Here is a 17,641-nt window from a genome sequence, read left to right on the forward strand (position 1 = left end):
TATTCTTCCTATTCTGTTTCCTGTCTTGCAGTGAATAGACTGCCTCAGCTAAAATACTTTCTTCTGCTTATCCCTCTGGTCTTTGTCTGTATACTTAACATTTTTCTTAATGTCCTCCTCTTCATTCTTTCCTTTTCTACTCCATCCCCCTCTCTCTCTCTCCTCCCAGGACACAGCAGAGTATGTAGCCTACGTCGCCAAAGACCCTGTCAATCAAAGAGGTAATAATACAGCATGACACTCTTTTACATATAAACATTGATTCTGGTGTCAGATCTGTAGGTAAAATGTAAATTACTATTTACCATGCACAGCCACAGCTTGATTTTTTTTTTAAACCACTCAAATTTTGCCTGGAGAATGTATTTGAAATTGATGTTAAAGTACTAAATCACCTAGTTATGTGTCGTCACTTATTACGACTTTGTAACTTAAGCTTAAATGTCACTTAATTGGACTTAAATGTCCACTTGTTTCTGCTCATGACTGATAATTTCCTGTGTTGTAGCATGTCATATCCTGGAGTGCTCAGAGGGCTTGGCTCAGGAGGTCATCAGCACCATTGGTCAGGCATTTGAGCTCCGCTTCAAACAGTACCTGAAGAACCCCCCTAAACTGGTTGCCCCTCACGATCGGTAAGCAAGTGTTTGTGTGCGTATTTCACTGTGTGTGCCTGTTTAAATTAGGAATGGGGGAAAAAATGATTCAGAGATGCATTGTGTTTCTATCTCAAACTACTCTGGCTTGAACCACAAACATTAATATTCCAAATTTGTAATTAATTATTAAAAGGTTAGGTTATTGAAAAGCATTAATAACACAGAAAGGTTCATTGCACTGTCCAAATATATGCAAAAGCCTTTAAGGACATACATGGACAGAAAGGAGGGCACTATGGTGTTGAATGCTGAGCTGTAGTCTACAAACAGCATTCTCACATATGTGTTCCTTTTTCCAGGTGGGAGAGAGCAGTGTGTAGTGTAGATAAAATGGCATCATCAATGGAGCGGTTGTTGCAGTATGCAAACTGCAGTGAGTCCAGTGAGGCTGGCAACACAGAGCAGATGTGATCTCTGATTAGTCTCTCAAAGTATTTGCTGATGCCAATTATTTAAGCAAGTGATTTTGGATTCCTTTAATACAGGCACAATAGTGGACATTGTAAAGCATGTGGGGACAACAGACAAGGAGATGAAATGTTGAAAATGTCCGTAAAAACACCAACCAGTTGGTTCACGCACTCTCCGAAGACGCATCCCGGAATGCCGTCTGGACCCCTGGTTTTATGGATATTTACCCATCACAAGGATCGGGTTACATCCGCTACAGAGACGGAGAGAGAACTAACCACTTTAGTTTCAGCCGCGAGAGCTCCCTCTGTGAGGGCGGTTTTATTTCCCTCGAAACGAGCATAAAAAATATTTTGCTCATCCGGGAGAGAGGCAGCGGTGGAGTTTTTATTCCCTTTGAAGTTGCCCACAAAGTTACTATCGGATTGAGGTCAGGGCCTTGACTTTGTTGTCCTTAAGCTATTTTGCTACAAGTTTGGGGTTATGCTTGGGGTCATTGTCCATATGGAAGACCCATTTGCGACCAAGCTTTAACTTCATGGCTGATTTCTTGAGATATTGCTTCAATATATCCACATAAATGTTCTTCCTCATGATGCCATCTATTTTGTGAAGTGCACTGACTCCTGCAGTAAAGCACCCCTACAACATGATGCTGCCACCCCCATGCTTCACAGTTGGGATGTTGTTCTTCGGCTTGCAAGCATCACCCTTTTTCCTCCAAACATAACAATGGTCATTATGGCCAAAAAGTTAAATTTTTGTTTGTTATGACAACACATAACACCATTTAACATCATAACATCATTTGACATCACAAAAAAAAAAGGTGCAGAATGCCCATGTACATATAATAATGTTAATAATGTTTATCTCTCTCTCAGGATGGCTCCATTTGATGGGTCAGCCTGGGAGGAAGAGGAAGAGGATCTGGCTCCACCTCCAGAGGTTCCGTATTACAATAACTTTCCCGGCAAACATCCTCCTCCTGGAGGCTTGATTGACATGAGGGCCCGTCCTGGACACAGTACAGGAGCCACATTGGTGAGAAACCACCTGAAGCGCACATGTAGGCTTGTGCACATGTCTATACGAGTGTGTGTTTTTGATCAATAGGGCTGCAAACGTACTAGTACTTTAGTACCATGTCAATACTAAAATAAATATATCGATGCCACACATTTTCGACTGCTTGCATGTCTAAATGAAAAAAGGTGGGACAAAAACAGATATGTGTCAAAATATCAGATTTGTCCATTATGATACAACCTAATAGACAATGAGAGAATTGCTCTCTGACACAGCTATTGGCTAGATAACTTTAGTAGCTTAAAGTGATAGTTCACCCAAAAATGAAAATGATCTTGTCATATACTTACACTCATGCCATCCCAGATGTGTATGAATTTCTTGTGCTGAACATAAACAAAGATTTTTAGAAAAATATCTCTGCAATGTAGGTCTCATGCAGTGCAAGTTAATGGTGGCCAGAATTTTAAAGCTACAAAAAGCATATAAAGGCAGCATAAAAGTAATCCATAATGACCCCAGTGGTTCAGTTCATATCTTCAGAAGCTGTAAGTGTGGGTGAGAAACAGATTTTGGCGTTTCATATCTTTGTGCATATCACCACCTACAGGGCAGGGAAGATCATTTATAGTTGAAAGGACTCAATATTGATCTGCTTCTTACCCACACCTATCATATCAATTCTGAATATATGAATTTAGCCACTGGAGTCATATGGATTACTTTAATGCTGCCTTTATGTTCTTTTGGACCTTCAAATTTCTGGCTACCATTCACTTGCTTGTATGGACCTAAAGGGCTGAGATAGGTTTCAAAATATCTTCATTTGTTTTTAGCATTAGAAAGAAGTGAGTAAATGATGAGAGAATTTTTTATTTTTGGGTGTACTATCCCTTTAAGAAGCCCTCTATTATTGAGTAATAAAGGAATAGTTCATCCATTTACTCAGCATTGTCATTCCAAACCCCTAATGACTTTCTTCTGTAAAACACAATAGGAGATTTTAGGCAGAATATTAGGGACTGAGAGCCACCAAGTTTTTTCTTTTTGTGGAAATTTCACTGGTATTGCATTTACATTTGTGCATTTGGCAGACGCTTTTATACAAAGCGACTTACAGTGCACTTATTACTGGGACAATCCCCCTGGAGCAACCTGGAGTTAAGTGCATTGCTGAAGGACACAATGGTGGTGGCTGTGGGGATCGAACCAGTGACCTTCTGATTACAAGTTCGGCGCTTTAGTCCACCAAGCCACCACCACTCATATTGATGCCGATTGCTCTTATTTTGGTTTCATGACAAACCCAGTAAACATACAGTATATGTGTCCAATAATTATGCAGTTATTATTAAGCCTCTGTGTCTGCACAGCCCTATGGACAGCCCAGCCAGAATGACATTCACAAGCAGCCTCTACCTCCTCTACCAGGTCAGGTTTACACACATACATATGCTCTCAACACTAATAATCCCTGTCCTGTTCCTTTCTAATGGCTTTCTCATGCTACCACATTGTCAATCTTCTATTTTTACACATCTTCCTTCCTTTTTCCTCTCTGTATTTTAAATCTTCTCTTCTGAGACTGTTATTCTGCTGAATCGGTCCGCATTTTTTCTTTCACTGTTCATTGCTCTGTGTTGTAATAGTTTTGGGCAGTTTCCAACTCCTTTGAGAGGTGACTTCTAGATTGCTGGCCTTTCTGACAATAGGACTCAGAATTGCACCATTTAAGCACACTCACCTGAAGGTTAACTCACTTTAACCTCACTGTCTTCATCTTTTTTCTCTCCCCTTCCAGTGGGTGTAAAGGAGGGTGGCTTGTTTGATGACCCCTCATATGTCAATGTGGATAAACCCCACCTCCCAGCGGCATCAGCAGCTAATGGAAACACTCACCGAGATGCATTTGACATGAGTGAGTAACTAATGCTCCATGCACACATAATTTATTGCCTAGTGCATGTGATCACCCCAGTACATTTTCCAAGGATGCTGGAATAGTGTGATCTCTTTGTCTTTCTAGAGCCATTTGATGACGCTTTAGGTGTGTCAGGTGCAGTGGCGCCCCCTATGGCAGAACAGCTGCAGAACGAGCCCTGGTTCCACGGGCCTCTCAGCCGTAGACAGGCCGAAAGGCTTCTGACCAAGGATGGAGATTTCCTTGTGCGGGAGTCAGGCACCACACCAGGCCAGTACGTCCTCACAGGACAGCAGGGTGGTCAAGCCAAACACCTTCTTCTGGTGGATCCAGAGGGAGTGGTAAGTGAGAAAGAGATTGTAATGATGAATGGTAATAAGGGAACGATGTGGAATTCTGATTCTTCTTAATGATTCTGATTCCTTTTAATGATTCTTTCATTTGAAACATCTTTCATTTCACATTTGAGGAAGAATTATATGGATATAAGAAATACAATTCTTGCATTTACTGACCTCAGCAGCCTGTCCTTTTTAGAGGCATAATTGCAATCCAATAATTGATCCTTACTATATACTAAATGAAACGTCTAAACAAGCAACAAATGTGATACATTTTCCATAAATGTATTCTTTAATTTCCATGATTAAATAATCATCTGATTGTGGTTATTTGAACTAACCGTGATTATTTGTGATAACCGCGATTTTATTATGCATTTTAAATTCTAGTCACAATTTACTGCCCAAATAAGGAAATGAATGGCGTGTTTAAGTGTCTCATTCAATTGAATTCCAACCATCTCCACAGCGCGGAATCTGAAGAGCGCATGAATATTAACCACTGCTAAACTATGCTTGATGAACTGTGATGCACGCGCTTTCTGTGGAGGTTCACTCCGGTTTCACTTTAACCGTCATGTGATGGTAAATATTATTTGTTGTTGTGGGTTCATACACAGTGTTAATGACACGCAGTGACAGAGAAGACGCCTGCTTACTCTATTTATAAGAAAATCATGATAGAATGAAGAAATCTCAAAGATCTGTCTTCATGTGAAATAAGGGATTGTGAGTTTCATCGCAAAGTCTTAAAATAACACATGAATGCTAACATATTTTGCTAATGCATTCATATAATATAATAGTGGGTTGGCTGGGTTCCAACAAGTGTACAGTAAATGCAAAATGGACCAAGACTAAAGTTGACCAAAAAAGAGACTTTTGATATTTAAAATATAATTTTTAATGTCATTCTTAAGTTTTTAAGGGCTTAAAGGAAGTCATGTAAAAGATAAAAATGACTAAAGACAAAAGTATGATCATTTGGATGACTATTAATCGTCATAAACATGAGCCCAAAAACAGACAATTAATCATCTTAATTATAAATATTTGTTTGACAATTAATAGCCAGCCAAATTTCATAGATTACAATACATCTCATGTGTATCTTTAACTACACGTTGTCATATAAATGGTAAATGGTCTGCACTTATATAGTGCCTTTTTTTAACCTTACCAAAGCGTTTTACACTGTCCCATTCTCGCACACACACACACACACACACTCACACACCAATGGTGGCAGAGCTGCCATTTGGAGCAACTTGGGGTTCAGTGTCTTGCCCAAGGACACTTCGGCATGTGGAGTTGTATGGGCTGGGAATCGAACCGCCAACCCTGCGATTAGCAGCCGACCCACTTTACCACCTGAGCCACATTAAATAACCACAGTAACAGACCCAGAGACAGTTTAGACTGTTATGTAGCCTAATGTTGTACTTCATGCTCATAAGACATTAAATTGGACATTCATAACTTGTGAATCAGTATGAGATTCATTCAGTAACCAATCTGACTAATGTACTCTAAGTGTTTTTGATTCACTAAAAATAGCCTTCTCATAAGAGTAAATCATTTGGAAATCAGACCACACGGTGTGTTTCATGCTGTAGAGTCAGTAGAGGGCAGCGCTGCTGGTGAAATGTGCTACAGAAAACACTGTCAGAGTATCTCAGTTTTTGGTCTGCATTGGCAGAAAATTGCACGTGAAAAAAATGAACCCATCTCTGAACAAGAATTGGTTCTCTGTTCCCAACCATGTTGTAGCGAGTATTAGCCTTCCTATATACAACAGTTTTTATACAACAGCTCTAATAAACAAGAAGTTACTATCAAGTAACTAGAGCTGCATGATTCTGGATAATTTTTTTTAGCTTAGAATAAAGATCACGATTCTGAAGATAAATGCTTATTTCAGTGAGTTACAAAATCTTGACATATAGGTATTAAACAAAGTAACATATCATTTACTAGATGTTCTGACATATTGTTTTCTGCTTCAATTTATGCAAAAATGCAATAATGTTGTAAAACAAATATATAAATTTGAAATGTCCTAAGTCCACAAGAAGGTGCAACGAATAGATTATAAACCAAACAGCACCTTGTGATTATTGCAAAAAATAATAAATACTGCTTAATAAATAAATAAATAATAAAAAACTAATTGAACCTGTTTCTCACATGCTAATTAAAAACCAAAACGAGCAGAAAAAAGCTTCATTAACAGTTCTAGTTCAACTTAGTTTTGCAGTGGTAGGCAACTCTGCAAATAAAACACTGTTATTTTACTAATTTAAAAAATATATATACAGTGCATCTGGAAAGTATTCACAGCGCTTCACTTTTTCCAGATTTTGTTATGTTACAGCCTTATTCCAAAATTGATTAAATTAATTATTTTCCTAAAAATTCTACAAACAATACCCCATAATGACAATGTGAATTCACATGCTTTGCCATGACACTCAAAATCAGGCTCAGGTGCATCATGTTTCCACTGATCATCCTTGAGATGTTTCTACAACTTGATTGGAGTCCACCTGTGGTAAATTCAGTTGATTGGACATGATTTGGAAAGGCACACACCTGTCTATACAAGGTCCCACAGTTAACAGTGCATGTCAGAGCACAAACCAAGCCATGAAGTGCAAGGAATTGTCTGTAGACCTCCGAGACAGGATTGTATCGGCACAGATCTGGGAAAGGGTACAGAAAACTTTCTGCAGCATTGAAGGTCCCAATGAGCACAGTGGCCTCCATCCATAAATGGAAGTAGTTTGGAACCACCAGGACTCTTCCTAGAGCTGGCCGCCCGGCCAAACGGAGCAATAAGGGGAGAAGGGCCTTAGTCAGGGAGGTGACCAAGAACCCGATGATCACTCTGACAGAGCTCCAGCATTTCTCTGTGGAGAGATGAGAACTTTTGGCCTGAATGGCAAGCGTCATGTCTGGAGGAAACCAGGCACCATTCATCACCTGGCATCCCTACAGTTAAGCATGGTGGTGGCAACATCATGCTGTGGAGATGGTTTTCAGCGGCAGGAACTGGGAGACTAGTCAGGATCAAGGGAAAGATGAATACAGCAATGTACAGAGACACCCTTCATGAAAACCTGCTCCAGAGCGCTCTGGACCTCAGACTGGAGCGAAGGTTCATCTTCCAAAAGTACAACGACCCCAAGCACACAGCCAAGATAACAAAGGAGTGGCTACAGGACAACTCTGTGAATGTTCTTGAGTGGCCCAGATTTGAACCCGATTGAACATCTCTGAGAGATCTGAAAATGGCTGTGCACTGATGCTCCCCATCCAACCTGATGGAGTTTGAGAAATCCTGCAAAGAAGAATGGGAGAAACTGCCCAAAAAATGTGTGTGCCAAGCTTGTAGCATCATACTCAAAAAGACTTGAGGCTGTAATTGGTGAAAGGTGCTTCAACAAAGTATTGAGCAAAGGCTGTGAATACTTATGTACATGTGATTTTTATTTTATTTTATTATTATAATTTTTTTATTTTTTTTTCCGTTTTTTATTCACGTTGTCATTATGGGTTATTGTTTGTAGAAAATTTAGGAAAATAATTAATTTAATCCATTTTCGAATAAGGCTGTAACATAACAAAATGTGGAAAAAGTGAAGCGCTGTGAATACTTTCCAGATCCACTGTATTAACAATTTAAATTAAAACAATTTGGCCTTCAGTGTCTCTTGTAAAAACTGCTTCAGGCTTGTAAAGTTATTATTTAAGAGAACAGAGTAAAGAGTGCTTTAAGTTTTTCAGCAACACTAAATAAACATAAAAAAAATTATAATATAAAAAACACAAAAAAGGTAATTTAATGCAAATGAAAGTACTTAAATATTTGACAGTCTTTACTGTGTGATTATTAGATCTCTATTAATACTTATTTGATGCAGTAAAAATGCCTATAACATACAGTATGCAGTTTATATACATTTAGGCATCACAGAGATCTAACAATGATGAGTTTGTCCCGTATGCTTATACATTAACGGCTGTGTTTGCTTTAATATCTCTTCAAGATAGTGCAGATTTAATCCTGTGTACTTACACTCATAATTATTTAACAGCTGTGTTTCCATTAATATTTCCTAAAGAGGGGTATTTTGATTAAAAGAGAGCTGCATTCATCACAAGACACAAAAGCATGGGCAGACACGCATGTTAGCATTTAAAAGCAAATGGCACACGGGTAGCAAATTTAGTCAGATCTGGGTAATGCTGGAATTTTTGTAGCATCTGTGGCTTTTAAAATATTTAATTGAGCAGAGATTATGTCACACTCCTAGCTAATTGTGGCTGCACCCTCCAGCACTGTGCTGGACAAACGTCTTTGGCCGTTGTGTAATAGTTTATTCAGTGTCTCATGCTGCACTGTGTTTTGTAGATGCCATATAACGTTTAGAAGATAAACATTTAAAAATGCATCTTAAATTTAAGACCGCCTTACAAAGTCATGCACAGGAACATAAATATACATTGCGAATCGTCATTTAGAAATTAAATTGATTAATCGTGCAGCTCTATGAGTAACTTACATTTCAGACTAGTTGGTTCATATATTTTGTATCCGCCAATGAAAATACTATCAAGCCAAAGCATCAAGCTCAGCAAGCATGTTACCATGTAGCGCATAGAATGACATACTGTCTGGATTCTGGAAACAGCCGGAGTGGTATAAGCAGTGAAATGTTTTCGTGCTATTATACTCTTGGAATGCCACTTGGCCAATCAAATTAAAGGACCAGAACTACTGTAACTGTTGTATAAACTTTTAATTAATGTAAAGACTTTCTTAACTTTGTTTCTTTTCTCTTTTTTTTTTTTTTTTTTTGTAGGTGCGCACCAAAGACCACCGGTTTGAGAGTGTTAGTCACTTGATTAGCTATCATATGGACAACAGGCTGCCAATCATCTCAGCAGGAAGTGAGGTGTGTCTGCAGCAGCCAGTCGAGCGCCAAGTTTGAGAGAAACATTTGGATTTTTCTCCATCAGAAAAAAACTCCTCCCTTTCCACTTTTTTGCCAGACTCTATTAGAGAATAACTTTTTAAACTGGGAGTGTAAGCTAATCATATCTTCATAGAAAAGCAGAAACGTACAATTAAGTATTGCTTCAACCACCGATCATAACATTTCAAAGTGATGCAATCATTATACTCAAAGACTAATGACATGCAAATCATTTGAAAAGGGGATTATAAAAAGCCAAACTCAAATGGGAAAGAGAAAGCATCTTAAAGAGAAAAAAACAGATGTGTAATGGATGTGACATCACTTCCTTAACACAATATCATGTCTTGAATTAAGACTGGGGTGCACATGTAACCATGGCAACAGGCTTGGGCATTCTTGGAATCTAAGGTTGATCTGAATGAACTAAAATCAAAGCACCTTTGTAGCACTCTAAAGATTGGGAGTTCACATCCTGTGCAGTGGACGAAATCCAAATACTCGACTGTTTCAAACAGATTAATAGTTTCAAAGAGCTGTTTTGTTTTCAAGCGTACAGTATGCTGCAGTCTGTTTACAAATCCCCTGCACTATCCTGTTACAAGCTGTGGTCTCAAGACTGTTTGATGAATATGCAAAACTTTCGAGAATTCAGAGCTCATTCTCCAGTCACAGACTTCACACTTCAGTGTCCCCATTGAATTAATCCCATCCATTGTAACTCCCACTGGAATATCACTTTGGCAGTGTCCCCACCTGGAGATAACACTCCAAATTGCTTTCTATTCTCGCCCTGAAAATGCCCTTTACAGAATTCTTACATGGTCTCAAGAATGACTGGGAATTTTGGCCATTTGGGAACACCCCTGAACATATGTGAAAGCTTTAGCAGCCTGCCCTGCTGTGTGGAATTTTCATTATGCAAATAAGTAGATGCTGTGAGGGACTTATCCTACCCTTTATGAGGTAAAATTGCAGGCATTCTGAACTAGTCTGTGGGAAAAGGGACAGTTTCTCCCCATAACATCCTCAATCAGCCTGGGAGGAAATAGATGAGAGAACAGAATAAAAAAACTTAAGTGCAATCAGTGGACATGGACATACTGTAAGCCAGTAATCTGAATATGAAAGAATGGACTGAACTGAAAAGATGGAGGGAGACTTATTCTACACATCTATACAAGTGAGATGACTCAATGACACAAAGCAGATCTGTTTTAAAGCCTTCTTATGATGTCATATTAAACAAGAATTGATATATTTGTTGCAGTGATGTCTTCTCCTTGAACAGCTGACATCATTAGTTGGATGGTTTTATTTTTAATGCATAAGGAATTGGAGCAGAAGCTGTATTTTCTTTTTCTTGTTTACTTCTCTGTTCACATTGACAATCTTATCTTCATGTATATTATCGTATGTGCCAGCTGCTTCTGTATGATTGGAGCCTTTAGTTTCAAGGCAATGTGAAAGGACAAAATGTGTATTCCGAAGTGTACATCCTTTTCAGAGATTCACTATAAGGCCGCATTTGTGTGATGTGTATTGCAAATGAGGCAGGATTACTTGTCTTTCCTTGCCTGTCAAACTCCGGACACCTCTATGGGGACAAAAAGCACTCCAAATGAATTCTGAAGACTTAAGTCTTTTTGAAGCCACAAAGTACAGTTTCTGTATAAACCACAGACAGAAAAAATACAGAGTTCTTTCTTCATTCTTTTGTTCATCTTTGTTTGTTCTTTTATGGATTGTGCCTTTTTCACTTAACACAGACACACCAATGTAACACAGTCGCCTTTTGTGAATCTATTGGTAAACATGGCACATTTCTTGTACAACTGTGGGAAAAAAATCTGCAAAAATGACACAAGTGAGGTTTAGTACAGATTTTGGGAAGGCAGTCTTCATTTTTCCTCTGTGTGATCTTTCTGCCTTGCTGTTGAACTGTGCTCTTAGTTTAGTGCAAAACTGTTGTTTAAATAAAACAGCTTAGTATAATGCTACGTTGCTTAAACTTACATTTTGTTAAAGAGAACTTCTTATTCTGTTTCTCAGTGGTTACAGAAATTAGATGCGTAACACCCTGTAAGAACATGTAAATAAGCTTTACATATGCTCATTGCTATGTTCATGATTATATCTGTGAGCATATCATATCTGAAGCCAGTCATTCACTGTGTGTATCTGTGTCAAATTAATCCATTGGGAATTTGTAAATGATTGTATTGGGTGATTTATAGGTCTATCATCATGGAAAAGAACTAATGTGAAGGTTTAAGATTTGACTAGATCATGCTAACATATGTCACCATATACGTACATAAGAGTGATAACCTAATGTCTTCTACACACAGCTGCCACAAATCTATGTAAATTATGAGATTTTCTAAGTCAGATGTATAAAGACCCTTAGCAGCACATATCTGAATGCTTTGTGAATCTTAAATTGGTAGCTGGCAACTTTTATTTGGTGATATTTTTAGATGGATACATTTTGTGGATTATCAGTCAACTTTCATTCCACATTATAACTGTAGACCGATTCCAGAACAGCTGCAAGAGTATATGACCAGCTCTTACATTCATGTGAACTTTAGCCTGTTGTAATTCAAATGTATGCTTGTAGCATGCAGAGAATGGTTTGATGGTGGTGGTGTTTTTTTTTTGTTTTTTTTTTTAAATCATTTGACTTCACTTTTATGTAATGGTGGTCAGACTAGTGGATCTGGGCTTGCGTGTGCGCGTGTGTGTGTGTGTGTGTGTGTGTGTGTGTGTGTGTGTGTGTGTGGAGCTGGAATGGTCAAGAATAATCTGGCTTTTGCACCTCTCTTGCTCACTGAACTGTTTGCTCATTTTCATATTTCTCAGTGGCCTTTTGTTGCATGAAAACACTTCCTGTTATTGTGGCAATGGTGACTTTTGTGTTGTGGTTGGTTGTATGCTATTTTCTAAGCCAAAGTCTTTTTCTTTTTTCTTGTTTGCCAACATAAATATTGAATTTTTTGTTTGTTTTTTTACATGTTTTTGATTGTTTTAATAATCCTTTTTATGTTGTTGTTCTATGGGCGCAAATATAAATGTTTACACCTGTATCTCAAACAATAGATTACATATATAAATACATATATCATTCACCTTTCTTTGTGCCTTTCATTTTACCTGTTGCATTAACACCAAGTCCTTTAATCACAAAACGCTGACATTGATCATCTCAGATGGAAATTAAGTTTATAGCTGTCAGCCCATGAATACATCTCAAATTAATAAGCATTGTCATCCCTTAGCTGAAGTGGTATATGACAGGTATTCACTGACCTAAATATGTTTGTTTACTGGAATAAGATCGGCTATTAATTTCATATTGCTGCAAACACCATGACATGGTTCTTCTCTAAAATTAATTCCATAAAGCCATAATGTCATAACAGACTAATTACATGAGTTCCGGAAGGAACAGTGTGAAAGCTAAAGACTTGTCTGTATTTGTGTGTTCATTTGCACCAGAAAGGAAATATTTTGACAGAGTGGTTCTGGACCTTTCAGTGAACAGTAGATGTTTTAGAGATGAACAATAGATAGATGAGAGATGGTGTATGGCAGTGTAATGGCCATTGTGCAAAAGGATGTAAACAGCTGGTATTTTACAGTGCTGAATAAAACACATTTTACACTAGAGTGGGCACTGGGGCCATGTATCCATGCATCACCTGCTCTGAGCAGGCAGAGAACAGAGGGAGAACACAAGTGAGTCAGTTTCAGCCAGATGCTCCAGGTTTGTTCCACACTATTCATTTGAAGAGAGGTTACACTTGAGCAAGAAAAAGTGGAGACTCGCAACGCACAGCAGAAAAATAGGACCTGGCCTGCTCTTCTCCAATTCCTCCCCTCCAGTATCGCTCACGCTCTCCAATCAACTGTGGAGCGTTGGAGTGAGATGCACTCACAGCACCCTCTACCACAGGCTATGCCCTCCTCACTGGGCCAAAACTTGAGAGATGCAGCCCTGAGAATGGGCTATGGCAAGAACATACTGGGAAGAAATGTGTCCTATGGAGTTGTCCAGTCTCTTAAAGAGTGCCTCTACTTCCTGCTCTGCTGCTGGTGCATCAAAGAGATTCTGGACTAGGAGAAAGAACGGTAAACAAAGATATGATATAAGGAGTAAGATGAATTTGATGAAAAAATGTGTTGTCATTTTCACACAAAAAATAAGTCTAAATTCGTAAGACAAAAAGAGATATTTGGCAGAATGTAGGGGCTGACTGCCTCAGTCACCATTCACTTGTATTGTATTTTTTGCCTTACAGTGAATGATGACTGACTATGTCAATCATCATGGGTGAACTATCCCTGTTTTTTTGTTTTTGTTGTTTTAGTTTATTAAAACCTATCAAAAAGATGTTGGCTAACTTTGCAGAGTATTTTGGAAACATTTACCACCACCATTATATATATATATATTAAAACAAATAATTTAAATATTTAAAGTTTCTAAATGATATTAACAAATGATTGTAGAATAGTGCTTAAGTGTTGAAAATAAATAACTAAACGTTTATTGTAACAAAACAAGGCACTTACAAACATTAAGCCTTGACCTTGTTTTATTTGTCTGCAGTGTACTGATATTACCACTAGGTGGAGCGCCAGGTATAAAAACAGTTCAATTGAATGTATTGTTCTGAGGGAAGAATACATTTCATTTAATTAAACTAGTGGATAAATTGGAAAATCGTAGTGACATTTGTGATGTCTCCCGTTTTTCAGAGTCTGCACCTGTGGAGAACAATGGATCATACTGATACTTTGATGCTTTGCCTGACCAATTTTCTGAGACACACATCAGCCCTCAAATTAGATTTTCACACATGCACACACTTCTGTCTCGCAACCATTAAAGACATGATACATAGATGTTTTCATACACATTCAAAGCAGTGCATCACAGACTCAGAATATTACACACAGTCAGATCATATCTTGGGCAACACAATGGTGGTGCAAAATGTTTTAATAGACACTGTTTGAGAAAACTGTGTAATAAATCGTGATGCTGTCAAAGAAACCAGTTTGGAACCATTCTTTCTTAAGATAGCTAGATTGCAAATGTTAAAATTCCCAAGGCCAAAGTTTGAGCATTCAAAGGTCAAACAACTGTGACAGTATAATGTAACACATGGCTCGATTTTCCTTGTCTCTCAAAATCAGGCCAGATAATACGGCATAAATATGCTGAGGGCATGCATACACAACATTTTACACACAATTGTAGCTTCGAAGAACCTATATTTACCTTTAAAAGGTGTAGGTTTGGTTTAAAATTTGGTAGGGACATATTGAAAGGAGGATGATATTCAAAATGTTATATTTTTATTTTTTAGAATGTTGGTATACATTTTTTGGGAGAAAATACAATGTGCGATAATCTTGTTAGATATTGCGACTGCCATATGTGATGCAATAAACCAAAGATTGATGTAATAATTATAAAACAGATCTTCATCGAGAAAATTATATCCAAGGGACATGAAGTGATATTCTGAAAAATGTATTATCCAGCATTACATAAATGGAAATCTAAACAAAGGGTGGACAATATTAATGAGTGGCATTTGCAAAATGACATCTGAAGAAGAAAATGGAGCATTGACTGCTTTTAAACTTCCACAAAATCTTTTCTCATATTGCTTTTTTACTATATCATTAAATTTTAATCTAAAAAAACTAGGCTTTTGTTTTACAGTTACCGACTATTTTGATCAATGCCTAATTTGATTGTAAAATATGCTTTTTATTTGTACCCTGATGTTCTTCTCCATTCAGCAAAAAAAAAAAATATATATATATATATAAATTATTGACTATATGTGTTTTATACATTGCAGAAAATACTAAATAGGCCTATTAGTTCAAAATGCAAACATTCTTGTACTGACATAGAGCAACTGCTTGCTCGACTCTCTCCAGGGGCGTCGGACTGGGGGGGTAAAGGGTACCGAGTACCCAGGGCCCGAGGCAGGGGGGGGCCCCTTAGAAGTCAGTTTTCTATACATACATATTTGGTACGGGGGCCCAGCAAGATGGTTTGTACCCAGGGCCCAAAATTTGGTGCTACGCCCCTGACTCTCTCACACACATCTAATGTATGTTATCATACACCAGAAGCATCCCTGGTATTTTCTACTCTGCATCTTTTGAACTTTACAGATGAATGCATTAAAATGACACTGCAAGTCAATTTGCGATAATCACAAAATTCAATATATAGTGCAGCCCATCTGACCACCACTAATACAGCTGAAGTCTGAAATGTACATAGGCTGAAATCATTCATTTCAATGAGTTAAAAAACTCATTTTTTAACCACTCAACAGATTTCATATTAGCAAACTATAGTTTTGGCAAGTTTAAATCTAATTTGTGCATGACATGAGCAATCTTTCCAACAATTGTTTACAGACAGATAGTTTCACTTTTAATTGACGATGTCACAATTCCAGTGGGTCAGAAGTTTACATACACTAAGGCCTTGTTCAGACTACCTCTAAAAATCTGATTTTTTGCATATACAGATTGTATCCAGATGAGTTTTTGATAGTCTGGACAGCAAAAAAATCAAATGAAATCTGATTTTTCCGAATCTGATTCCATACCACATCGGGAGGTGGTTTCAAATGCGATTGAGATCTGATTTTTTTCAGATGCGTCTCAGTCCGAACGCTCTGGCTAATAATTTCGGATTTCAAATGGTCTTTTGTGTCACTCTTAACACACAATGATGATGTCAAAAATTGTGGACTGCAGCACGGAACATCAAAATATTTACCAGTGTCCTTCGTCGCTGATTTTTTTCTTGTGCGATGGAGGAGTTCTGCACCACGACTGGACAGGGCACTTATTTGGAGAGTGAGATGATGTACCTCAATTTTTCCCACATCTGTTTTGAAAGGATCGTCTCGTGGATATGCCTACGTCATTACCAAAGCATGCAGATAGGTTGGTTATGTCTGAATGCGCAAATCTGATTCGATCACTTGCAATTAATAGTGTGGACATTCTGCCTGAAAAGATCTGATTTGAGAGAAAATCTGATTTGCCTGCAGTCTGAACATAGCCCAAGTTAACTGTGCCTATAAGCAGCTTGGAAAATTCCAGAAAATGATGTCTAATTTAGCTTCTGATAGGCTAATTGGAGGTGTACCTGTGGATGTATTTTAAGGCCTGCCTTCAAACTCAGTGCCTCTTTGCTTGACATCATGGGAAAATTAAAAGAAATCAGCCAAGACCTCAGAAAAAACATTGTGGACCTCCACAATCTGGTTCATCCTTGGAAGTAATTTTAAAATGCCTGAAGGTACCATGTTCATCTGTACAAACAAAATGATGCAAATATAAACACCATGGGACCACGCAGCCTTCATACCGCTCAGGAAGGAGACACATTCTGTCTCCTTGAGATGAACGTCGTTTGGTGCGAAAAGAGCAAATCAATCCCAGAACAACAGCAAAGGACCTTGTGAAGATGCTGGAGGAAACAGGTAGACAAGTATCTATATCCATAGTAAAACGAGTCCTATATCGATATAACCTGAAAGGCTGTTCAGCAAGGAAGAAGCCACTGCTCCAAAACCGTCATACAACAAAAAAGCCAGAATACAGTTTGCAAGTGCACATGGGGACAAAGATCTTACTTTTTGGAGAAATGTCCTCTGGTAAGATGAAACAAAAATGTTACTTTTTGGCCATAATGACCATTGTTATGTTTGGAGGAAAAAGGGTGAGGTTTACAAGACAAAGAACACCATACCAACCGTGAAGCATGGGGGTGGCAGCATTATGTTGTGGGTGCTTTGATGTAGGAGGGACTGGTGCACCTCACAAAATAGATGGCATCATAAGGAAGGAAAATGATGTAGATATGTTGAAGCAACATCTCAAGACATCCGCCATGAAGTTAAAACTTGTTGCAAATGGGTCTTCCAAATGGACAATGACCCCAAGCATACCTCCAAAGTTGTGGCAAAACGGCTTAAGGACAACAAAGTCAAGCATTGACCACAATCTGATAAAAAAAACAATTGTGGGCAGAACTGAAAGTGTGTTCGAGCAAGGAGGCCTACAAACCTGACTCAGTTACACCAGTTTGGTCTGGAGGAATGGGCCAAAATTCCAGCAACTTACTGTGAGAAGCTTGTGGAAGGCTACCCAAAACGTTTGACCCAAGTTATAAAATTTAAAGGCAATGCTACCAAATATAAACAAAGTGTATAAACTTCTGACCCACTGGGAATGTGATGAAAGAAA

The 17,641-nt window shown here is 38.2% G+C and overlaps 1 protein-coding gene across 4 annotated transcripts in view; it reads left to right on the forward strand.

Annotated features, from left to right (window-relative positions):
* Nucleotides 1–12,467, forward strand: part of shc1 (SHC (Src homology 2 domain containing) transforming protein 1) — a 44,964-nt gene extending 32,497 nt beyond the window's left edge. For all 4 annotated transcript variants that reach the window (XM_052144485.1, XM_052144486.1, XM_052144484.1 and 1 more), the window contains 7 exons: nt 170–221; nt 509–635; nt 1,955–2,114; nt 3,473–3,530; nt 3,901–4,017; nt 4,126–4,361; nt 9,227–12,467. In XM_052144485.1, the coding sequence (XP_052000445.1) occupies nt 170–221; nt 509–635; nt 1,955–2,114; nt 3,473–3,530; nt 3,901–4,017; nt 4,126–4,361; nt 9,227–9,355 (879 nt within the window). In that variant the 3' untranslated portion in view covers nt 9,356–12,467. The remainder of the gene's footprint in view (nt 1–169; nt 222–508; nt 636–1,954; nt 2,115–3,472; nt 3,531–3,900; nt 4,018–4,125; nt 4,362–9,226) is intronic.
* Nucleotides 12,468–17,641: the final 5,174 nt, after the last annotated feature.

This window comes from Xyrauchen texanus, chromosome 15 (genome assembly GCF_025860055.1).
Source record: "Xyrauchen texanus isolate HMW12.3.18 chromosome 15, RBS_HiC_50CHRs, whole genome shotgun sequence".
NCBI classification, from domain to species: domain Eukaryota; kingdom Metazoa; phylum Chordata; class Actinopteri; order Cypriniformes; family Catostomidae; genus Xyrauchen; species Xyrauchen texanus.